The sequence below is a fragment of the Euleptes europaea genome, chromosome 3 (assembly GCF_029931775.1).
Source record: "Euleptes europaea isolate rEulEur1 chromosome 3, rEulEur1.hap1, whole genome shotgun sequence".
NCBI lineage: Eukaryota > Metazoa > Chordata > Lepidosauria > Squamata > Sphaerodactylidae > Euleptes > Euleptes europaea.
Genome location: NC_079314.1, coordinates 56,874,222 through 56,899,302, shown reverse-complemented (window position 1 = coordinate 56,899,302; position 25,081 = coordinate 56,874,222). Strand labels below are relative to the sequence as shown.

General features: G+C 41.2%; 1 protein-coding gene across 1 annotated transcript; it reads right to left on the bottom strand.

The window, feature by feature from the left end:
* Window positions 1–13,659: 13,659 nt before the first annotated feature.
* On the bottom strand, window positions 13,660–24,705 carry GPR37 (G protein-coupled receptor 37). The gene is made up of 2 exons (XM_056846262.1): window positions 23,668–24,705; window positions 13,660–14,513 (listed from the first exon to the last, which is right to left on the bottom strand). Exons 1-2 carry the CDS (start codon window positions 24,703–24,705, stop codon window positions 13,695–13,697), a joined length of 1,857 nt encoding a protein of 618 aa, XP_056702240.1. The 3' UTR covers window positions 13,660–13,694.
* Between the last annotated feature and the right edge of the window lie 376 nt (window positions 24,706–25,081).

The following is a 25,081-nucleotide window of genomic DNA, read 5'->3' as shown; positions in this document are numbered from 1 at the left end:
TGGCAAAAGAGCCTCACCACTGGCCCAGCAGCCTTCCACGATCCCCCCAGTGGAGGAAAAGCTGGACAGAAGAAAGGAGGTGCTGCTGCATTCCTTGCTAGCAAAGCTGTGAGCAGTAGCTTCCTTCCTGCCTTTGTAGCTGGCTCCACTCACCTTTACTGGCCACCCTCCCCAGTCAGTAGTGTCCTCTTCATGGCAGGACTGGACTGGGCATGGAGGGCAAGCAGGGCCACCCTCCATGCCTGTGGGGAGGAGCTTGGGCTCAGCCAGGCCAATAACCGCACCCTCTGGGCTGGCTGGGCCTGGGGAGAGCTCAGGAGAGGCAGCCTCCTGGTGGCCATAATGGCCAATGCACCCGTTGTTTGACCAGAGATGGCAGCCGGTGTGGTACAGTGGCTAGAGTGCCAGACTAGGATTTAAGAGATCCAGATTCAAATCCCTACTCACTGGGTTACCTTATGCCAGCAATCACTGTCACGGCATAACCTACCACACAGGACTGTGGTGATAATGAAAGAGAGGGACACAATAAATGCCTTTCTATGTTCCTTGGAAGAAGTGTACGATAAAAATGTTCTAAATAAATAAAGGCCTAGAAAGAACGTAAGACACTGCATTTTTCTTCCTATGACCCAACATCCAGATTTATGCCTTCTAATTCACCTGTTTCTTTCGAAGGATGTTACATGCATTTAAATGTTCTGCATTTATATAGAAATGTGTTGATTTTCCTCCACGTATTATTCAGTATGCCAATTATCTATAAATCTCCTAAATGATCTACTTGATACTGGCAGCTCTGGTCTCCATTTATTCTCAATTTGGCTGCCTTTGAGAAGCAGTAATTTAACATTAAACTGGTAGAATTTTGCTCTTTTGCAGGTCCGGTGATATAGTATCTCCTGCAGGACCAGAATACAAAATAGCAAAAAGAAAAAAAGGGAAGCTTACACCATTTTGTTCAAATATTGTCCATATAACCCAAATGTGTGAACGGCTCGGGGAATGAAAGCAACGAGGAAGGTGCAGCAGAATTCTCTCATTGTGCTGCGAAAGTGGAGTGGTGAAATTGCCCGCAGCAGAGAAAAAATATTGACAGACCTGACCTGACAGTTTTATGTCAGCAAGTACTAGCCTGTCTTAAAGTATTCAAGACTAAAGAGTGTCTTAATAGTACACTGTGAAAATATCTACCTGATAACAAAACAGCGAATGCGCAATTTAAAAAACAAACAAAAAGAAAATAACCTGCTGACCTAGCCGGATTAATCAGCTGGAAAAGAACCAGTCTAGCTTTGCTGCTCAATGCAGGACTGAAAATGCAGCCATCAATAATTTTACCGAAAAGTCTCTCAAATATCTTTCCTACTCCACATATTCATAGCTTCTGTGGTCAAAGGAGAGAAATCAATTGTGGCAATCAAATACAAATACTCTGGTAGCTTAGCCTAGGGAAGAATAGATTAGGCATCTGCAAAATTCCCAAAATAATGGTAGTGGAGAGATGGTATATCACAGAGAGATCACTAGATTATTTCATTTATTTATTAAGACATTTCTCCCCGTTTTCTCCCCAGTCTTGGGGTTCAAAATGGCTTCCAATGTTATTTTCCTGTTCCCCATTTTATCACACCTCACAGGATGGTCGTAGTACGGTTAGGCTGAGAGAATGACTGACCCAACACCACCCACCAAGTTTCCAGGGCAGAATGGTCTCCCAGATCCTAGTCTGACATTCTGATCTCTATACCACACTGGCTCTCAAAAATCAATTTTGTGTAAAGCGCCATCAAGTTACAACCAACTTATGGTGACCCCGTAGCATTTTCAAGGCAAGAGACAAACAGAGGTGGTTTGTCATTGCCTGCTCCTGTGCAGCAGCCCTGGACTTTACCTGTGGTCTCCCATCCAAGTACTAACCAGAGCTGACCCCATTTAGCTTCTGAAAGCTGACAAGGTCAGACTGACAAGGTCCCATCTAGGTCAGACTGAAAATCAGTTACTAAGTAGTAAAGTTGATGGAACAGTTTATGGGCTTGGATCCTACGAAAGAGTTCCATGCATGCTAAATAGTCTCTGCTGTAAGCATGCTTCCTCTTGTGCTAGCACTTCCACTGACACAAAATCAGTGGCTTTCAGTGAGCCCCTGTGCAAATGGAAGTGTGAACACAAGAAGCAGCATGCAACCTAGCCCACGGGTAATTCATTCATAGGGCCCAGGCCTTGATGTTTGTTATTGCAAGGGCCATATTAAAGAACCTGAGGGTACTATGCTCCACTATATGCTAGATTCCCACAGCCTTTTCATCCATATTCCAGTCTCCTCTAATTTCTACTATCTAAAGCTTGCGGATGTGGACACCTTCTCCCTAGGGTTGCCAACCAGCATGGATGAAAGTGGCCAAACCTTTTAATAGATGCTTAATGTGGTGCCACAGCTTTCAACATGCCTACTGTTCCTCTGGCCACTCTTCTTGTGCAATGCATTCACGCTCCTATTTGTGTGTGGCTGTTTAATAGCAATTGAGAAAATGGATTGTGGACCTGCTATAGTTTACTGCTGCCATGATCTTTCGACTGCAGTCTGAAGTGGCACAGTCCATTCAGCCATCTCAGGACTCTACCACCTCTTTTTTGAGCGTATCACACTACATATGTCACCTTCCTTGGATATGCCTGAAGGATTTGCTTCTCTGGTGTGCATGCGATTTCCATGGAAGGAAAGTGCATTTTTTCATCACACAGTACAATGCCCAATATTCTCAACAAAAAGCATGAACTGCTGAGAACCTTTCATCCTCCAACACATAGAATTTGAGACAGTCAAGCAAATTATTGGCTGGAATGGTCACAATTCAAGAGCAAACACAATCCTTTCCCCTGGGGCTAGCCAATACTGAGAGATCATGATCTATGTTTTTCTAGTAGTGAAGAATGTTTTCCATTTCTGTTAGAATTGGTATTTGAAAGATCTATTTACATAGAAGCTATTTAAGATAAAATTAATGTCTAAACTAATGAAATATCTGTAGTGCATTTGTATTAACCTGCATATTGACAGCTGGAAAGATTTTTTTTTACACCAGGTTCCTTCAACAAGATAATCTTCCTAAAGCCTAAAGAGTACGATATATTGCTTAATTTCCTATTTCAATTATTGCTGGAAAGCAGTGGCAATTGTGCCCAGAAGCAAACTGGAAGCCAGGGTAGAAGGAACAAGACTGGAGTGATATGGTCCTTATGACCCACTCCAGTCAGCTTTCTAGCTGCAGTATTCTGTATCAACTGTAGCTTCTGGACCGTCTTCTAGGGCAGCCGCATGCAGAACACATCATAGTAATCTAATCTAGATGTTATCAGGGCATGCACCATAGTGGCAAGATCTTTCCTGTCCAGGAACAGCCACAGCTGGCTCACCAGCCCTGGCCACCACTGCCACCTGTTTATCATAAGAACATAAGAAAGGCCCTGCTGGATCAGACTAAGGCCCATCAAGTCCAGCAGTCTGTTCACACAGTGGCCAACCAGGTGCCTCTAGGAAGCCACTAACAAGATGAGTGCAGCAGCACCATCCTGCCTGTGTTCCACCGCACCCAAAATAATAGGCATGCTCCTCTGATACTAGAGAGAATGCAGCATATCCTGCTGCTTTAGGGGGAATGCAACCACATCCAGAAAAGGAGATATCCCAGTGCTTGAGTTAAACATTCCTGCCACCAGCAGCACCACTGTTTTGTTGGAATTAAGTTTGGCTCATCCATCCCAAATATGCTTAGGCAATTTTGCAAAGTATCACAAACATTGATGGGATGATAATAATTTAGTATTAGCAATAACATGGAGCTATTAACCACACTAGATGTCTCTGACTGGTATTAAACTGAAAGCCTCTTCACAACAGCAAAATGAATAGCAGATAATATGCATTAGATAAAAGTTTATGGCTGTTCTAGTACACAAAGCAGAATTTTATTAGGTAGATTTTAATGCAGTTACCCGTCTGTAAAAATGGAAACTTGGATGACTTACAGAATTGTTCTAAGGATAAATCCAAGGTTTACTGTAAAGAAAAAGTCATCATCCCAAGAATACTGCAAACATATAAATAAAAAAACCTACAGAAGTGGGTACCTCTCAAAATGCCATGTACTCTGGCAGTTCACAGTCCTGCTTCCTAAGGCAAAAATCAGGATTGGGCAAGTTTCCTCATTGCTGCTGCAGTAGAGGATACAGCACAGTGGCAACCGGGGGTGGGGGGTCCATATGGCAGCATGCCCCCCCCACACCACCACTGCTTTTCAGTATTTTTTAACCATTAATTGAATATCATTATAACATTATAACAATATGATGTCTGAATTCCCAGGTTTCATTAAAAAAAAAAAGAATAAGGAAGTTTCTAGCCTTTCCATTGCAGAGATATAAGGGAAAGGCAAAAAAGGGGCTAGACATTTTATTTTTAAAAAAAGCTTGGAATTAAGAGAACCCGACAGATTCATTGTTACAACATCAAGTATCCCAACAGCAGCAAATCCAGAGTATATAACCCATGCAGAAAAGGTTAGCAAGTAATAAACAAACACAAGATCACCCTGGGCCATTGTTTTAGTGCACTGGCATAGGTGTATGCATGATGGTTCACATTTTCCTGTGATTACCAGCAGCTCTTCATCTCTAACATTTCTGTTTCTCTAAAGCATCTCTAAGAAGACTTTAGTCCCATAAAAATATTTGCCTGCCATTCCCTTTACACACTGGTTATTCATGCATCCCAACTATCCCTTAATTTAAAAGCTTCATTTTCTTTTGTAAAGAGCCATATTTTTAAAGATCCACATTTGCCTCTAGAGTCAGATGTTGCAGACTAAGGGGCTAGAGGAAGGGAAAAAATATGGGCTGTAAAGATTCAGAATAGGCATGTGTTGTCTATTTGACAGTAAATTTATTACGCTTTGTTTACTTGTTTCAGTTCTCTCCAGGCCTGGCTCTGTTCAGAATGTAGCCTTGAACATTGAAAAAGAGAGAGAGAATTCAACTGAGTCATGAACTACTCTCATTCTTCTTTTAATGTCAGTGATCCCAGCATTAAATGTTAGCAGTTAACAGTTTCATTGCCGGCAAATACTGATGAAGCAAGCCTTTATAACTCTTTTATTTTACAAAGGCCTTTTGTTTACTTGACAAAGTCCTGTAGATACCCAAAGACCAACTCTCTCACCCTCAGGTAGCTTTGTCATGTCTGTCATCCAACCATGTGATAAGAAGAGTTCTCCCAGGCATTAACTGCTACTATGTGCAGAATATAGCCAAGTGCAGAATAAAGCCAAGAATCCAGGCATTATATTAGTTATGTAGAACTTGAGCGAAACTTTCACTGTGTTGTCCTTTGAACAGATCACCACGCTAGAAGAAACTATTAATCAGTTTTAACTCTAATTTGTTATATATATATATATATATATATATTTCAAACGAATACATCACTTTATATGAAGATTTCTCTCTCTGTGTATGTGTGTGTGTGTATACATACCTACATATATATATACACACACACACACACACACACACATATACACACACAGAGAGAGAGAGATTTATATAAAGTGATGTATTCATTTGAAATATTATTTAAGGCATTATATTATGAAATAAGAACACACACACAAATCACAGCTCAACACCTGCTTTCACTAATGCTTTGATTCCCAATAAATTTAGTGAGCCAGGGTTCAGGAATGAGAGGAAATGGCAATGTTAGTATAGCTCAGGGGTCTGCAACCTTTTACAGTTAAAGGTTCATACTACAAGATTTGGGCATTATTGATAAAATAAGACAGCAAGGGAACATCATACAAAAGGAGACTAGATTGTCAGCCATGCAGAAGTTTGTTAAGCATATGTCTGGCATATGGAAAGACTTGTTCCCTTGGTAATATCTACAATAATTTTGCATCCATTTGGAACAGTAAATAGAATACATGAAATAAGAGCCAACTAATGATGCAATGGAAGCAACAGGACACCAAAATCAGCTGGTATAAAGAGATGAAGCTGAAAACAATGTGGTGGATCCAGACTAAATTGGCAATTTCTACCAATACCCCCTTCCTTTCGCAGATCCTGTTTTGTCATTCCTCAGGGTCCCCTCTCCCCCCAAACCAGCATATCAGTGGGCTACAGTGGTGGTGGGGGAGCAGGAAAGTTCCATTCTGCCACTGGGAAATTCAGTCTGGAGCCAACCCAGTAGGTCCCTTCTACTAAGCTAGATCCTATGACTCTATTCCACCACATCTTGCTTCAACAAAGAAAGATTTTTCCACCATCACAAAAAATCATTCTTTATTGGAGAAACTCTTTCTCAGTTGAAAGGAGAATTAGCAGGAGAGAGTCATGGGATACAATTTAGCAGAGAGTCATAGGACCCAACCCAGTGTCTTTAGAACATAGAAAGATGGGTTGGAATACAGAAAAAAGGCTTGACTGGTACATGGTGTTACTAAATGGAACTGAAGTTTTTTAAAACACATTCTTGGGTAAAAATCATATCACAATACAGAAATAAAATTGAAATTAATCAAATGATCTAGGATGATACTCATATCATGCACTGACAATATAATTCTAACAACAGGTTCTTGTAGGACAGCAGTTCAATTAAAAGATAAGAAGGAAATTGTACAGTTTATTGGGGTTGATGAAGAGAGCATATCAAATTTATAGTTACAAACAAGCTTAACAATAAGATTAATTAAAAGAGTATGCAATCTGTCACAAAAGGGGTTATAAATATTGAAGATAGATTTCCAGGAATAGGCAATGGAAAATTGGACATGAGTTGTCAAATTAAATTTTAAACACCATGCAGTTGATAGTTGCATAATGATACAGACTTTTATCTTTAAAGGAAACATTTTAAAGCATCTTAATGAACCATTAATAACAGAATGGGTACATACTATTAGTGATATGAGAGGAAAAGGATGGAACCCGAAGGCTGTACTTAAATCCTAAGGAAATATGTAGAAAGAATTTTATCTTATTCCCATTAAAAATTAAACTTTTGGTTACATGGCAAGGGCCAAGTAATTTTATTTATTATGTACATATTCTGCATGCAGATAATTCTGAAAAACTCTGGTAAGTGGCTAGGTATTCACTATTTGGCAGTTTTACCAAGTTGCCCTTTTATGTTCTTCTAATGTTTTTCAGAAAAGGATGTTGCAGGTTGTTGAAGAGATAGTGAGTCCAAAAATTAAGATTACATTATAATTTGGGACATAACATGAGAGGATTGTGGTCAGAGAGTGTAAACAATTTTTTTTCAAGTACATGAAGCTGTGTTAAAACTAAATGCAAATTTAGAACGAGAGAAATTTAATTGTTAGGGGATAGGTTCTCCCAGATGGAACAGAGAACTGTCAAACATACCTGCACCAGAAGTGAAGATGGAGGTTCAGAAACAGTTATGTGTGTTTAGCTTAAAAGAAAAGTCTAATGCAGCATAGAAAACAAGAAATTTAAAGTCTTTACTGAAAAGAATACACAGGGATGTTGCAAGAAGTAACATCAGAAATTTTGAAAAGGTAAATTTTTAATGAAAAAAACTGTTGGTATTTTGATAATTTAAGGTAAAGTATCAAAAGGTATAGATTAGGAGGTACAGCTATTTTGCAGATATGTAATTGTACACCAGTAGTGTATGTATCTAGAAACCCAATCCTAACCAGAATTTAGGCCAACCCATAGTTTAAGCCCACCAATATAAATGGACTTAGAAGGGTGAAGTTTAGTATTGCACTGTAGGTCTATGGCAGTTAATACTCAATATGTTTAGTAGAGAAAGACAATTTAACACTTGTGTTTATGTGCAAAACAATTTCATGTATTTTTGTATGAGACAGCCAGATCATAAGCCACTAGTAACTAGTAACTATTTTTAAAGATCTTGAGTGACATTCCTCCAGGTTTACAAGAGTTATTTTTCAATTGAAGTTATGTGATTTTAAATTGCTTTATACTTCTGAGAGGTCATTAGTCATGGCAGACATATTACCTAGCACTTATGATGGGGGAAATGACACTTCAAAGGCAAAATTGCTTACAACGCATACAAATTTGTTGAAAAGAACAAATATCCATGGCAGAATGTGAAGTTTTTGCTGAAGCAATACTATATCACGCTGTAACACATTATGAAAGTCTAAATCTAAATGTGATGCAAAAATGTACTATTATTCCATAGGAATTCAGTATAAATGGTGGAGTTGTTTCCTAAAATGGAATGATAATCCAGGTATGTTAGTATAGCAAATCATAAAAATCATTGGAGAAATGTAAAAGGAGAGCAAGAGATACTGCACTGACCAAAATGGAATAGGAAAGAGTTAATGTGAAACATGAGTGGCTGCCTCAAGTTACCCACTGAGCCTCACAGCATAGTGGACATTTGAACCTGGTTCCCCCCAGTAGATCTGGTCTACACATCCCACACAAATTGAGAGTGCTACATTGGTAGAACAGACTGTACCGGATTACATTTTAAAGAACATAAGAACATAAGAAAAGCTATGCTGGATCAGACCAAGGTCCATCAAGTCCAGCAGTCAAAGTACCGCCAATTCTACTTCATTCTGCTGCATGGCTAGACCAGGCCCAAGTGTGACTGTGCCGCACTGCTCTCTATCCAGACATTGTTATTTAACACTACATCAACAAATCAGAACTAAGTCAGTTTTTACACCGCAAGACGTACCTTTCAAGGTGGTGAATAATAATGAGCTGTAATTTAAGAAATTTTGAATTTAAGAAATTTTGCCAAGTATATGCATTGTAGCACATCACACTTCCTGTCCTAGGTACCCACAGTCCAATGGATTAGAAGAAAATTGCATTTAAATAATTAAGAAACTCCTTTGAAAAGAAGCACATTCTCAAGTACAGACATATTTGGCAGTACCAAATTACAGAACTACGCAATTAAGAAATTGGATAGTCACCTGAAGTCCCTCTGATTCAGAAAATGAAATCAGTCAAGGAGTGAGCAACTGAATAGAAATAAGACAGAAAGTGAAAGAAAGGGTGTTTTATGATTGCAGCACTTAACACTTTACACAATTAAGGGGGGAAAGCAACAGTTCTGCGCAATGGAAAATATCGGCAGGGATAAAGGTCTTGTTATGAAGTAGTACCAAAAGCATAAGAAGTCAGAACAAAAAAGAGTTAGATCTACCTTGGAAACAGAAATTATGACCTGCAGAAAAGAATGTGCAGATCAGAATGAAAGGTTGTAAAAACACAAATATGGAGATTTTCTACAGGAAGCTGAAGTCAAGAGAGAAAACAATCCAGTTCATCAAGGATGCAACTGAAAAGAATGGGCTTAGTTCGAAGTCAATTTCTTCAAGAAAAGGGGCACTTCTGGCAGTGAAAGACAAAATTATATTTTGCCACTTGCCCCCTGCCACTGTATCCCCCATCATACCTCGTGTTATTCTGGGACTCCTGTGCCTTCTTTCAGGATGAACAGTTGGCTGCAGAGGAGAGAAAGGTCTGCTCCATGAGTTGAGCTCCCTTCATGGTCCTTTAGATCTAACCTGATACCACAGAATCTTTACAGCATAAAGGGACCGCTTGACTCAGTGATATTTAACCTTTCTAGGCTTTCCTTGCTGGCTTGCCTGCAGAAACAGGGTAGACAACAATGTGTTTGTAACTATAGTTGATAGTGAGAGGCAATTCTGTGTAGTTTCTGATTAATGGACTGTACTAAAGTGGGGAGTTTCTTTTTCTTGTTTTTTTTTTAAACCATTGTTATGCTAAAGTGGAGAACATCTTTTCAACCAGAACAAATCAAAGCACTTGAAGAGGCAAGATAAATAAATTGTTCATATAAACTTCAACATGTTTTTGTTTAATGAACTGTTGATGAAACTGCTCACAGCAATTCAGTGATTTCTCTCTTTCTATTAGATATTGTCTGCCTAATTGCCTAATACAAAAGTCCAAGTTCTCTCCATGGTATCCGTTATTCAAATTGAATAAGTTCTTTTCAAACTACCTAACGGAACTTTTGGACCCAGGGTTAAGGAGAGCATTTACTATGGCACGATTCCAAACGATGCCTTCAGCATTCACCCATGATATAAAAAAATTCCTCATAACCTAAGACTATGCCCCTGCTCCTCAGGTTTAATAGAGGATCTCCCTCACAGTTTCTTTAGTTGCTCATTTTATAACTATTCGTTTTAAATTAATACAGCACATCCCAGATGTTTTAGACACAGTTGAGGGCCAAGTTAGTTTTTTAATGGCAGACATTAATCCAAAGATCACGCTTAGTGTGGCCTTTTATGTCATGTTAGCTTCTAAGCTAAGGAAGAAATTTGTTGAAAATTAGACCCCAAAGGTGACACAGAAAGAATAATTTTAGGAGAACTATAACATCCAATTCAGTAACAAATATGTATATATGTAGCTGCCTGTAACATTTTAAATTTTTTATTCATGTAACTCTGGGTGTTGTGGGTTTTACATTGTGTATGGTTTTAATCTGAACATTGTTAAGGTCTGTGACCAAAACATTAATAAATTGGATTGGACCTGTCTGCCTAATAGAACGAAGAAAGCTGTCAGGAAAAAGCTGATTCATTTGAAATGTTGTGTTGGAGGAGGGTTTTATGGATACCATGGACCGCCAAAAAGTCAAATAAGTGGGTTCTAGATGAAATCAAGCCTGAGCTCTCCCTTGAAGCTAAAATGATTAAACTGAGGCTATCGTCCTTTGGTCACATTATGAGAAGACAAGTCACCGGAAAAGATAAAACATGCTAGGAAAAGTTAAAGACAGCAGAAAAAGAGGAAGACCCAACATGAGATGGATTGTCCCAATAAAGGCCATGGCCCTCAGTTTGCAAGACCTGAGCGAGGCTGTTAATTATAGGACGTTTTGGAAGTCATTAATTCATAGGGTCGTCATAAGTTGGAAGCAACTTGATGGCACTTAACACACATATACACACAATGTAATGCTAAAAGGCCATCAATTCTAATTCAGAAAGAGATACAGACAATTTATGAAGGAAAACAAGAGCAAATCTTGTGAAGTAGCTCTTAAAAAAATAGAAATCATACTGAAAAGAGAGATCATACTGATAGTTAGGGTTGCCAATCTACAGGTGGTGGCTGGAGATCCCCTGGAATTACAACTGATCTCTTGGCAACAGAGATCAGTTCCCCTGGAGGAAATGGCAGTTCAGAGGGTAGACTCTATGGCAGGGGTGTCGAACTCATTTGTTACGAGGGCCAGATATGACATAAATGTCACTTGGTCTGGTTGGGCCGGGCCATGCCTCGCCAGCCCAGATCAGGAGCGGGGTGGTGGTAGTTGCCTCAGCTGGCGAGACCACAGCAGGCTCACCAATCCAGATTGGGACTGGGGGGACAGTTGCCTCGGCTGGCAAGATTGCAGTGGTGTATCCAGCCCAGATCGGGACAGGTTGTTGGTGGCTGCCTCAGCTGGTGACCCCACAGCGGGCTTGCCAGCCCAGATCGAGAGTGGGGGATGGCTGCCATGGCTTGCTCACGGGCCGGATAAGACCTCTCAAGAGGCCGAATCCTGGGCCTTATGTTTGACACCTCTGTTCTATGGAATCATATTCCCCCTGAGCTCCCTCACCTCCCCAAATTCTGCCTGTCCCATGCTCTGCTCCCAAATCTCCAGGAAATTCCCAAGCCAGAGCTGGCAACCCTACAAGATAAGTTTGTTAAGTTCTTTCCAAACTGGGAAGCAAATGAAATGGGGTGGGGAACTAAAATCTCTGGAATTCATAAACATAATATACAGAAACCCAAACCCAAACATTATTGGATTTTATATAAAGGAGAAACAGGAAAAAGGAAGTTGGGAGAGGTCTATGTTCCATTTCAAACCTCTAGAGGGCATCTGTACACCTACTAGCTCTAAGCAACCTGGTTACCCATTGACCACCAGGAATGCGGGGATACTGCAAACGAACTCCAACCAACATATATTCTGTTTAATACAGGAAAAAAGAGGGGAAATCATGTACCACAACATTTAAGCTTTCAGATTTTATTGTCACTAATTCTGTGGCAAAATTGTAAATCCCCTTCCCTACAGTGTCACTGTCACTTACATCAGGAGTTACATACAGAGACTGAGGGCATAGCCCTTAGTGTTGAAAACATAGCAAAAAGAAACTAAGAGTCACAGGCAATAATACACCTTATGTGAGTGGAAATCCCACAGATCAAATAGAACATAACTTAATATACACCTATGTATTAAAAAGGAGGAATCCACTGCAGAAATATTAAAACTTTTGACTGTACATTGTACACCCACATATAACTCATTCCTTTAGACCTGTCAGATATGCCATATCTGCACAACAGCTGTCAAAACATACAAGATTTAGGACAACAGCACACCACCAGAATAGTCTAAAGAACAGTAGGTTCATTCCTCCTCCCTCAAAACATTGCACAGCTAATACTACATCTGTATAGCCTACGTTCATTGTGAAATTTTCCTTGCTGCTTATACATGTGGGGGGAGGGGCCATGGCTCAGTAGTACAGCATCAGTTTTGCATGCAGAAGGTCCCAGGTTCAGTCCCCAACATCTCTAGTTAAAAAGACCAGGCAGTAGGTGATGTGAAAGACTTCTGCCTAAGACCCCAGAGAGCCACTGCCAATCAGAATAGACAGAACTGACCTTGATGGACCAAGGGGTGGTTCAATATAAGGCAGTTTCATGTGTGTTCCCATGTGGAGGGAGAGATCAGCATAGCATTAAGACTCTCCCTACAGAAACTGGATATGTGACCTACGTGCATCTGACCCTGCAAAGGTGCATTGTGAAGACATATCTCTAAGGGAGTGCTAGGAAAAGCGTATTCAATATTAGTTCATTTATAATGAAAGAAAATTATTGGTCTCCTTATTAAGGGATTTTCCTCACATTATTTGATGTAACTGTTAAAATGCTTCTTGACAATGCAGTCAAACAATGAAAAATGCATTTATTTTACTCTACCATTATTTTTGGAATACCAAATAATTTCACAATAATTTTCATAAAATAGGTTTAAAGTTGAGTGCTTCAAACCACGTATTCAGTGGGGGGAAATTGGGAAACAAAAACAACCCAGTGAGCACTATTCAGTCAAAGTTGAGAGCTTTTTAGTCCCAATGATTTCAAGAAGAATGTCCTTAGGCACATTCAATGGGAGTTCTTATGCGTTCAATAACACCCCCCCCCCAAAAAAAAGAATCCCTGTATAGAACAAACAGACTTAGAAGCACATGACATTGGTTGGATCATGCCTAATCTAAGCACTCTGTAGTAATAAAAAAAAACTAACAGGTATTAAATAATGAAAGGGGATGACTTCTCCCTTCCCTTAAAACTAAAATAAAAGAACATCACCAACTGCAATGATTTAAAATGCCACACTGGCTGTTGGTCTCTTTTTTTTATGTCTAAACGATTATTTTTCAAAGCAAATATGTTAATATGCAAAACAGTTAACAGCAGTCCTTGCAACAATTTCCTCCCTCAACATAAACATTTAGAACTATGACCAAATAGCAAAATCTATACCACCCTTTTGAAGTCAACAGACAAATACCCCCTCTATCTGCCTTCATAAGTTCTGACCAAAGGGTGAACTAACAATGAGTCCCAACGGAAGCAAATGTGGACATCTCACGACGTATAGTACTGAAAGGGGAGAGCTCGAGCTCTGTAGTGTATTCATTGTCATTATCGTCACTTGTAACTGTCGAAGACTTCTGAATGCACTCGTCACAGCAGCAGCAGCAACAGTCCATAAAGGCCCTACTGAATGGTTTGCAGAGACAGAAAAGAAGAACTGGAGTCACACACGATTTAAAGAACAAGAGAAACTGACTAATGAGGTGAAGGAGGTCCATAGTCTGCTGAGAGACCCCTGTGGACATGTAGGCAGTTACAATGTTGCAGATGTTCTCTGGAATGATGCAGAAGCCATATAAAATGGTTAAAGCCACCACCGTGCAGTTCATCTGGCTTTCCAACTGGATCTGTCGCTTGTTGCCTCTTGTACATGCCTTTTCCACCTTGCGGATCTTCCTCGCTGTCACCAACGAGCAAGTAATCGTGAAAAGAGTAGGCAAACAAAAGTAACAGCCAAAGTACCACCAGAGTCTTGCACTGTCGTAAGTGAGGGCCAACACATAGATGGTGTCTGGTAAGTGAGGAGAGATCTTCACCACGCACCGTTCCACAGGAGGGCTCCCACTGACTTCAGAATCTTCTTTAGTCAACTGGCGCAGAACCACCTCGGGAAGGGCCAAGAGGAGAGCCCCGACCCATATCACAGCCAGTTTGGCAGTTGTGGATGTACAGTTTTCAATCATCTCATAATACATCTGTACGTTAGTGGCAGCACGGAAACGGTCTATACAGAGGGCACATAACGTAAAGGTAGTGACTCCAAGAGATGCTACCTGCATAGGAGTGGAAAAACAAAACAATATTTAATAGGAATGAAGACTAAAATATGTGGCTATATCCAATACTAGATTTCTAAGTGGCTACCACCCTGACCCACAAACCAGTTAAACTTGGGTTGCTAGGATTTAAGGTTGTACTATTGCCTTCAGTGGGGCTTGTCATACTCTGACCCCAACACTTCATGAACCAGCATTCAGGAAGAGTCACAAACATCACTGAAATGCTGCAGTGTTTCAAACCATGATGCCCGCTGCATTGTGCTGGCTTAACAAGTACGTTATGAAGTTTAGGGTCAGGATGTAAGCTAACTTCAAGCCATATTTTTGGTTAATAAAAAAAAGCCAGATTCCCAGCTCCTTCTACTGCAGAACTCCCATTTGCTTTAATGGTGCTGTGTTGAGTTTTCTGAAGCTGGCTTTTTAAAAGTAGCCCTCTACTGTGGTGCACTGGCACAGTAAAGGAATACAAAAAGGTTTTTTTTTAAAAAAAAGCTGTTTGCCTTTATAATAAATTAAGCCCAGCATCTGTACATTACATCGGGAGGGAAAACCCTAAAATATTGGACAGCTGTAATTTTTTTTGCTTACTTAATGCTCACTGAGATAATTGAGATTCTGTAATGGGCATATTTCAAAAGAGTCTGATTCCCCTCATAATGATGAAATATTCTTGTTTATGTACATCTCATTAAAAAGTCCTGCAAGGACATAGCGTGCAATTATATAAATGTATCGTATGCATTGGCCTTCAACATTTAATAGCCATATCAGATTGCTAAAAGTCAATAGCACAGCAAAATATTTGACACTTGGGATTAAATTTGGTAAACACCGGCTTAACTGGGAGAGTCTCTGAAACGACTTCTGGAGTATTGCACAGCCCCTGTTATTAACCTGCAATGGGAGGCATACTTAATTATGGCAATGCAGATGTGTAAATATTTGTGATAGGCGAACCTATTATTTTGGTGAGTTAAACTGTCAGAGATCCCTTCAAAGAAAACAGCTTAGTAAACACAAACAAGAATACAAGTTTGGGGAGGAATAAAGCTTAGTACCCAAAAAGAGGTCAGAGTTAAAATAGCTGACAAATAAAACTTTTTAACACATCAGAGCTGCCGCTTAGCAGCCTGGAAAATTTAAGAATTTGCGACCTTGACCCCAAAATATTTTACATCCACAGGCTCCCTAGCAGCCACATATTTAACCAGTTCAACCAACACAGAAATACCAGCTTTCAGTACAAAGGTTACAAAAAAAGTTTGTTGTTACATGAACAAGTTTGTAGGATTGCTCCTCTCCTTGCATGCAGCTTGCAAATTTAACACTTCTTCCTTTGTGACAAGCCACCAACTGACATTTTGTCTGAATCACAAACTACCATCAGTGGTCTTCCATTCCAAACTATATTCCAGACATAGCTTGTGATTCTGACAAGATGACAAACTATGGCTTACCATAAATGTGGAAGATCTCAACTGAGGTGAGAAGGGAAGGGAACAGGGCTGGTCAAGTTACTTGATGCCCATACAAAGTACACCCATCCCATGCTCGGCCTTATGCCAGTCCCCTCCTGTGCTGCTGGGTGGATGAGAGCAAGCCAAGCCCCTGTAGGCCATTGGCACTCTCCTCACTTTGGTGCTCCAAGCAGGTGCCAGGGTGGCTTGGCAGGAGAACTGGCTGTGGAGGGGAGAAAATTAGCAAGCCCGAAGATTCACTGACAAAACACAACAATGCAAACAGGCAAAGAAGGGCATCATGGTTAAAAGTCTGCAAACAAACAAACAAGTTTGAATGTTTTTCCACCCCAGTAACATTACTAGTCATAGTGAAGGACTTCCATCTGGAATCTTCTCTGTCAGTCAAGCAATTACTAGGTGACTAAGGAAATGTCAAAGTCTCTTAATTTGTCTCTGGATTGAAACTGTTTATAAACTCACTGAGCATTCAAGAGAATGAATGAGGTTTGAATTCTAGTACTGGTCAAAACATTTGCTTTTCAACAACAATGGCCTGACCCTGATACTGTGCTTTTATTGTTACCCTCCATACTACGATTTAATGTTGCAGCATAGCAAGTTATAAATCAACAGTAATAAATTACTGCAAGTTATAAATCAATCAACTGGTTGCATCAAAACCATTTACTAACATTATCGATAGTTTCATTATATTGCAATTGTTGTGTAAAGCAACGGCATAAGGACCCCAAAATTGTGTAATGCCCTATGCAAAAACTCCATCCTTAACAGTCGAACATATATACAGGAGCTTTAAAGTCTAAAAACTTCACAGGCTGGTACCCAGAATACTTCTCAAGTAGAAAATTCCAGAATCCCTTTGCTCCCCACTCCCTTTGCTTCCAACCCAGGGTGGATTTGATTTAAATCAAATCAATTTAAATCACTAGTCAGTAAGACTTGATTTAAATCATGGTTTTCTACACTCTTTTACAACCTGCTGCCGTTATAGGTTTTTTCCTCCAGGGAGATAAATCTCCAGGGAAAGAAATCTCAGGCTATACATAAAAAGATCCCAAGACTTGTGGAGTATTCTGCTCAAAAGGTTTCATTTTCATTTTTACTGCTTGCCCCTCCCTCCTCACACTTAGCTCCTTGTGCAGATCTATTCCACTCCAAACAATCTTCTATTCACTGAACGTTTTGACACTTAGCATTTAAGGGGTAAGGGGTTGATTTGGAAAGGAACAATGGGATTAAGGTCTTTTTCTCAACTCTGTATGGGAGACTTCAAAACAGAAAGGGATTTGTCTTAAAAAGAGTTCAACAATTTCTTTTGAGGCAGTAAATGCTACATCTGTTATCTCACAGCTGCACAATTAGTTCTGCCTGTTCTGGCCTTGGCATTAAGCTTTCTTCTGGGTTTACTCAGTAGAGGATGATGGAATTCCTCTTCTATTTTAAAAGGCAACAGTGCCAATTGTATCATGATGCCGGTTTGGAGAATTCCTAAACCAGCACATCGTAAGTCTAAATAACCCCAGAACCAATTCTGAAACTAACTTGGCAGCATTTGGTCCATGAGTCTACTTATACAACCAGTACCTAAGGTGCCTTTAGATGTAACCACAGCTGGGTGCCAGGATGCTGATTCAGTGGGAAAGATCAGCTTTACGTACAATGGCTGCATCATACTAATAAAGCCCCCATTGTGTGAAATCTGCTTACAGAACAATGGCTGCCAAAGAGGCATCTAAGCTTGGCTTCCAACACTAGGAATACAATGTCTTCTCAAATTGATTAGGGCAGTGCTATGTCTTTACCTACAATGTCTTCTCAAATTGATTAGGGCAGTGCTATGTCTTTACCTATACTTGCAGCAGTGACATGAAATTCAGTTCCCTGCAGGAACTAGCTGATTAAATGGCACACCAATGTCATACCAAGACCAATCTATTTTTATATCTATATATCTATATATATCTGGTCTTCCTGTTTTATTTTTATCTAGAGGGTCCCATGGGCATTCAAGAGGTGAGCTATACATTTCTAAGAAACTTTAAAAAAAAATTATTGCTCCAGAGCTCCATACCATAGAGAAGGCCCAACAAAACAGTTCAATTAAATCCAATGCTCAGATAAATCTGTTCTGACTCAGTTCGTAAGCTTTATTCGTGGCGAGGAAAGGAAAAAACGGAGGTCTGTTCTTGCAGGTAGAATCCCAGAGACCAAATAACACCACTGATTAAATGCTAGTTTCAAATTTGCCTCATATATTTAAAAAATCCCTCAGTCCTCCTGGTTCCAGTTTTGGGATTCCTAGGCTTCATTCTTTTCTGTCTTATTGCCTGTCATCCTTTTTTCTGGTAATATAGGAGTAGTAGTCTCCCTCTAACAAAAAGAAAATCCAAAAACAAGAACACAGTCCATGTAATACCTTTCATTATGACCAACCAGAATGACAAAACAGGGTGCAAGCTTTCAAGTTCACCAGGACTCTTCACCAGGCTGGATATGGGTAATGTGATACATTTGGTTAAACTGCAAGGTAATAACCAGCTCAGCACAGTGAGAAATGCACCTCTGAATTCCCAGTTTTATGTATCTAGCATTAATAATGCATCTAATAAACTAGGGCAGTCTTTTATAGACCACTGATGCTGGTATGGCTACAGGACAGCCAATGTGGCTACTTTGTTCTAAGTGACTGTAAATAACTTCCTAATGTCTCAAAAATTATTAGGGCATAACAGGGAGCCATAGTGTGGCCGTATTGGCAGACCCGACTCTGTAGCATAACTGCCTGTTGCATGAGAACTTGTTGCATCAGATTTAGTACTGTTTCTATTTACGGTTGTAAACTACTGTGCATCTATGGTTGAGATTTCCATGCAATTACTCTAGACTAAGTGGATCATCACTTGTTGCTTTAAAAGTTCACATCATATTTCTTTAGCTTTTATTTTAAGGCTGTAAGCCTCAATGCCTAAGAGTAGTCCCACTAAAATCAATGACTGCCTCCAGAAATGCACTGTATTTGACTCAGAAATGCAATTCCTTGCAGTCTTTCCAAATTTATAGTATATGCTTCTGAATTAATTCAAGCTATCTTTACAATGCAAACAATATAGTTTTTCTAAAAAAAATGGTCGCTTGGTGCAAGTACAATTTTCAATTATAATATTTTACACCAGGCTCATAAGTATAATTCTAACATACATACACAAACAAAATATTTTAAATTAAAGAAAGCAATAGAGCACAGATAGAGCAATAGAGATTATTTCCACAGCAAATTGAGGTCTTGAAAAGCTTTCCGTAAGTATGATTTGAAACTAAATAGCTGTTATTTAATGATTTTATTGTGTTTACTAGCCAAAGGCAAAACTATAAAATTTGATGTTTACCATTCTAAGGCTGCAATCCTGAAAGGGGAGGGGGGAACTGAAGCTCCTTAGGAGCCGGTGTGAACCCGTGCCGGTATAAATGCCCTCAGGATAATGGGCACTTACACCATCCCGTGGGCAAACATGCACCAGGGAGCCACACTGGGCCCTGCTGTCAATGCAGCCACACCAGCAGGGAATTCCCGGGAAAGCCTGCCCCAAAATGGGGGGGGGCGGCATTCCTGGGGGCGGAGCTGCCTTTAGGCAGCTTCCTAACCCCTTTCACCCCAGGAATGCCCCCTCACGCTGCAGCATGGCTACACTACCTTTTTTGGGTGGTGTAGCCCCATTATTTGCAACGGGGGATTCCCCCTATTTTTAATATTTTAAATGGTTTGATTTTCTTTTCGGCAGCCAGGAAGCCTCGCTCCTGGCCGCTGAGGAGCTACCTCCCCACCTTCAGGAATGGGCTGTCCAAGCCTTTCAAGAAGCCCTTTCTGAACAAAATTCACCAGTCAATTAGTACACAGATTTATAGAACTGATGAAATGAAATCAGCCACACCTGGGTGAAGCACTGAAGATTGTACTGGAAATGTGCCACAAGGGCCTTAATGCAGCTGCACATTTTCAAGGCATTTTTCAGCTGCTTTGATATATTCTTTCTGATAGACAATACAGAGGTCAAGCCAAGTTTGGTTCAATTTATCAAATACCTTTGTTCTGGCTGAGAAGATCATGGGATTTTAGGAATGTTTTGGTTACGTTTAGTTGCTTCCAATTTTATGAGCAAGGTCCTTAACTACCTTTGAGGTTTGGTTGCTAGCATAAAGCTTCTTGCTCTCTCAATACCCATGCCATATCAGTATTCAATGAGTATTTTTATTAGCATGTGGCTAGGTATGATTACTTGAATCTTTCCCAGCATGGTGTAGTGGTTAAAAACAGTGGTTTGGAGCGGTGGACTCTGATCTGGAGGACCAGGTTTGATTCTCCACTCCTCCGCATGAGCAGCAGAGTGAACTGGATTTGTTTCCCCATTCCTACACATGAAGCCAGCTGTGTGACCTTGTGCTAGTCACAGCTCTGTTAGAGCTCTCTCAGCCTCACCTATCTCATAGAGTGTCTGTTGTAGCAAGGGGAAGGAAAGGTGATTGTAAACTGGTTTGATTCTTCCTTAAGTGGTAGAGAAAGTCGGCATATAAAAACCAACTCTTCTTCTTCATATTAGTCTTGATTCTCCACCATGTCTACCAGTGGTGCTTGTGTAGGAGACATCCATGTGATCCATCCCATATGACTAGGAAGTAATCATCTCCATCACATAGACAGCCTACAGCTCTTATCCTGCTGTTCTTAAAACATTACTTGAGGCCCAATTCATATGCTTAACTTTGTGGAATGATTGCCAGTTCTTTGTGAAATGATTGCGAGTTCTCATACCTGTTCTGGGCAGTTCCCCTGCCCTCAGTAATATATGGATCATATGGGTAATCATCTGACTCGACCAACACAAGTTTGGCAAGCGACAAAAATCAGGAATTTAAAGAGTTCACCTCAAGGGCAAAACTAGCTGCATGAGGCAGGGACTTTCTTTTTGCTTGTAGTTACTAAGTAGTTACTCTGTAAAGCACTATATAAATTGATACATAAGTGGTAAAAAGTATGAACAAAATTTCCTCGATACCTTCACTAGCAGTGCAATCCTATGAAGTTGCACCAGTCTAAGCCCGCTGAAATAAATTGACTTAGATTGGAGTAAGTGCTCTAGGCATTCTATGTCAAAGCTTCTTAAATTATGGACCCCCCATATGGGGTCACATAACTGAATGTGGGGGTCATGAAAAATTTGATTTATTATCAGTAAATGTTTGATTTGTATACTTCTTTTGTATACCTATATACCCGGGGTCACGTAAAAATTTCTTGAGCGAAAAGGGGTTTGAGCGAAAAGGGACTGGAAAAAGTTTAAGAAGCCCTGGTCTATGTGATGGAGACTCACTATGATCCTACTCACTATGATCTAAAAAACATGTAGAAGGAGAGTATTATAGGGGGAAAGCAAGGTCTACTAAGAGGTGGGTCCAGTTTTATTCAATGGGGCTTACTCAGAGGGAAGTGCTTCTAGGATTGCAGCTTTAGCCAGATATTTCTGTCTCATGAGGGGGAGGTCATGAAACCACCACACAGTCCGCTGGTTACTCAAAATACTTTCGAAACTCAACCAGATTAACAACTAATTTACCAATTGGAAACCTGTATGGTGCAAAAGTATTGACCAGGCAGAACATGCTTAATGTCCGTTCCAATAGTAAATAAATGGGAAGATACTGTATATTTAGAATGGAACGGATATTATAAAGGTTTACACACAACTATAAATGATGTTGAGAGAGTGAACCCCATTACATGACATGAAAAATTATCCAATGAAATTCACTCGCTGTAGATTAAGGACTGGCATAATTATGGCTGTCAACAGATTACAGCTAAATGGAACCTCCATGTTTGGAGGTAGTATACCTCTGAACAGTAGATGCTAGAGAAGGGCATGCAATGGGAGAAGGTTGTTTCCGTGGTTATCCTAGCAATTTTATCCTGGAAACATCTGGCTTGTTTCTATTGTTGAAAATCGGTCCTGTATCCCCTGAATCCTCCAGCTGCTGATTTTTCATATGTTCTGGCTATACAGGTGTGTTGCATGTGAAATTCCACTGTTTAGGTTATGACCACACCCTAAACAATGTCACAAGTCAAAGTGATTTATTTAAATGTTAGGCAACATGTGTTCCTTCATGCTAGTGCACCTCCCACTACAAGGTTAGGAGAATACGGTCACACCCACTTCTCCCTCCTCATAGGTAACTGAATAGGTAATCCCTATTCAATTCAAATGCAATCCAATTAATAGCTTCATGCCTAATGTACCGAATGGCCTTTTTAAGGGATAATATGAAACTCCCACCCTTTCTTCACTTACCCTGTTGGTGGTAGTTAAATGAATGATGTTAAGCATATGGTCAACCGGCCAGATGGAGTCCATTCTACCAACCAGCTTTAGTGCTGCTCCTCCCCAACCCTGCCCCAAGTAAATAAAGCAGACGACCTGCATGGCAGCAGGATTCTGGCCAGCTGACTGGCAGGATATCTGTGCACTTGTCAAGAAGTGAGCATTTAAATGGAACCAGAGGAATTATAAAGCAAAAAAATAAACAGGATCCAAGTATGGGATTTGGAACTAACTGGCTATGTTAACAATGCATCTATCATATTTATGGTTTTTGGACTATCAAAGCACATCCTTCACTCTTTTGTCTTCCAGCTCTAGAAGGAGAAACAGAGTGTTTCTTTCGAAAAACAGAAAGCAGTAAGAAGAGTTCCACAAATTCAGAAGGAGGAACAGTGTATGCATGACTTCACAAGAAATAAGTGCACTACAAGAAATTATATTACACTGAAATGCTTTTACCTATTTTGTATTAAGTATATACAGACCAAATGTACATGTGACTATTTACATATTAAAAAGAAGTCCCTGCTCTGATTATATATAGTCATTTTCACTGCAATCAGTGAAACTCCCATAGATTGCTGGGAGTTTCCCACTCTTTTAAAAATTTCCCTGTTACAGTAGCCTGGTTTACCAATTACAGTGAAGGATTTAAGTTGACACGGATCATTAATACATTTATGCCAATTACTACTGTGATGGCAAACATATTTGCTTGCAAGTTTTATTGCATTTACTTCCAAGAAAGTATGGAGAAAACTATAATCTTTAGCCCCAATCCCAAACACATCTGCCCCAATTAAAAACTTTTATCCATGTTCAGAAGCACTTCCACACAGAAATCCAGCAAATGCATTCACAAAGATGGTTACATGCAGCTTCACAAACATAGGCAACACCTGTGTCCAAGGAGCCACAAGTCACATCCAATATGCAGACACAAATCCAATTTGTTTCAATTGACTTACGTTCTCATTTTAGGATCATGATGCCATTCTTGCTGAAGTCAATGGGGTTAAATCGGCTAGAATCCTAGTTGATCTAATCAGAAGTGCAAGAGAGAATTCCTTCCTCCAACACAAACCTCACCAGAATCAAATAATTGAAATATTGCACATTTATCTTAAAACATGAAAAGACCCTTTAACAATTAAAAACTCTGAATATGAAGAACACCAAAAAGAGTGCAATGAATGCTACAAAGGTAAGAATGATTCACAAATACTCATCCTTAAGATCACAAATTGTTAAGCCACTATGCCATGAAAGGTGTGTTGTATCAACTCTACTTACCTCAATGTATGGTACAATTTTGCAGGAGAAGTCCTCCAGCAGCCACTTTTTGGTGAGTTCTTGAAAGATCACCAAAGGCAAACAGAAGAAGATGATGACGAAATCCCAAAAGGCCAGATTGGCCAGTAGTGAGTTCGAGATGCTCCTCATGTAGTAGTTGTGGCACACAATACACATCACCGCCATGTTACCCATTATCCCGATGCCAAAGATCACTATCGACAGGCACATGACTGCATAGGCACCATAGGACTCCTCTGTCAGAGGGTAGAAAGGGTTCTTGACGCCAGATGGCCGTAAGGTTCCATTCCTGTGCAGACCAGCATTCCTCTCTCCCAGGTGAGAACCGTTCAAGGGTAGCCACAGGGGGACATCCCTCTCTGCCTCTCTGTCCCGCGAGTTATTGACGTTTCTTAAAAAGTGGCTGTTCTTGAAAGCCCTGACTTTTCCCGCTCGCCCTCTGTCCAGGGGATCACCAGCTCCCCGCGTACTTCTAGTATAGCTCTTGAGGCTAATCCTTGCGGCATCTCTTCTGCTTTCCTCGCCCTGCACTTCGTTCTTAGGGAGACCAGTCCCCAAAGCCACAAAGGGGTCTCCCCCCAACTGTTTCTCACCCTGTCCTTTCCCAGGGCCACCAGACCAGTCGGCGGGTTTCAGAGCCCGCGATGCACGACCGGCCAGCCGCGCTCCAGTCCGGGCGCTGGGATCGCCATCACCCACCGGCGGAACCCCCTCCTCCAGCGCTGCCGCTGCGGCCCTGGGTCCACCCACCTGGCCAGCCTGCAAGGAAGCCTGCGAGACGCTCCCGAACGGGAGCCGCGGCACCGTCCAGACCTCGCCTTGCCCGGGCGTCCCCGGCCGAGACTTGGCAAGAGCCACCGGGCGCCAGAACCCGCGCTCGCCGCTCCGGCTCCCGACCTCGGGCGGCCGCTTCGGCCCATCCCTTTGGCACGGGGGCTGAAGCCACGCTCCTTCGGCCAGGGCAAGGAGCGCGCCCAGCAGCCAAGGCCAGGCAAAGCGAGTCTGCAGCGGGCGCATGCTTCGCAAGGGCTCCCAGGCTCCGTCAGAAACCGCTTCTGCCCAGCCTGCAGGAGTGGTCGGTGGCGCACATGTCTCCCGTAAGGCGAGCCCCCCCCCCCAGCTGCTCCGGCAAGAAAGGATGCTGTCGGCCCCCGCGGTTAAGGCTTCCAAGTCCCAGGCATGTCTTCAGCAGGCGTATCCCAGATTCGGATGCCAAGCTCACCAAGAGGGGACGGGGGTCGGAAGGAGGAGGAGAGTCCTCCGGGCTCGGCCGGGCGCGGGGGCTCTCCTCAAGCCGCTCCGGCCTCCCGGGACAGACCTTGCAAAAGTTGCATCCACCCCCGTCCGCGACGGCGAACGCTGCAAGTGGGGGCGCGCGCGTGCACCCTCTCTT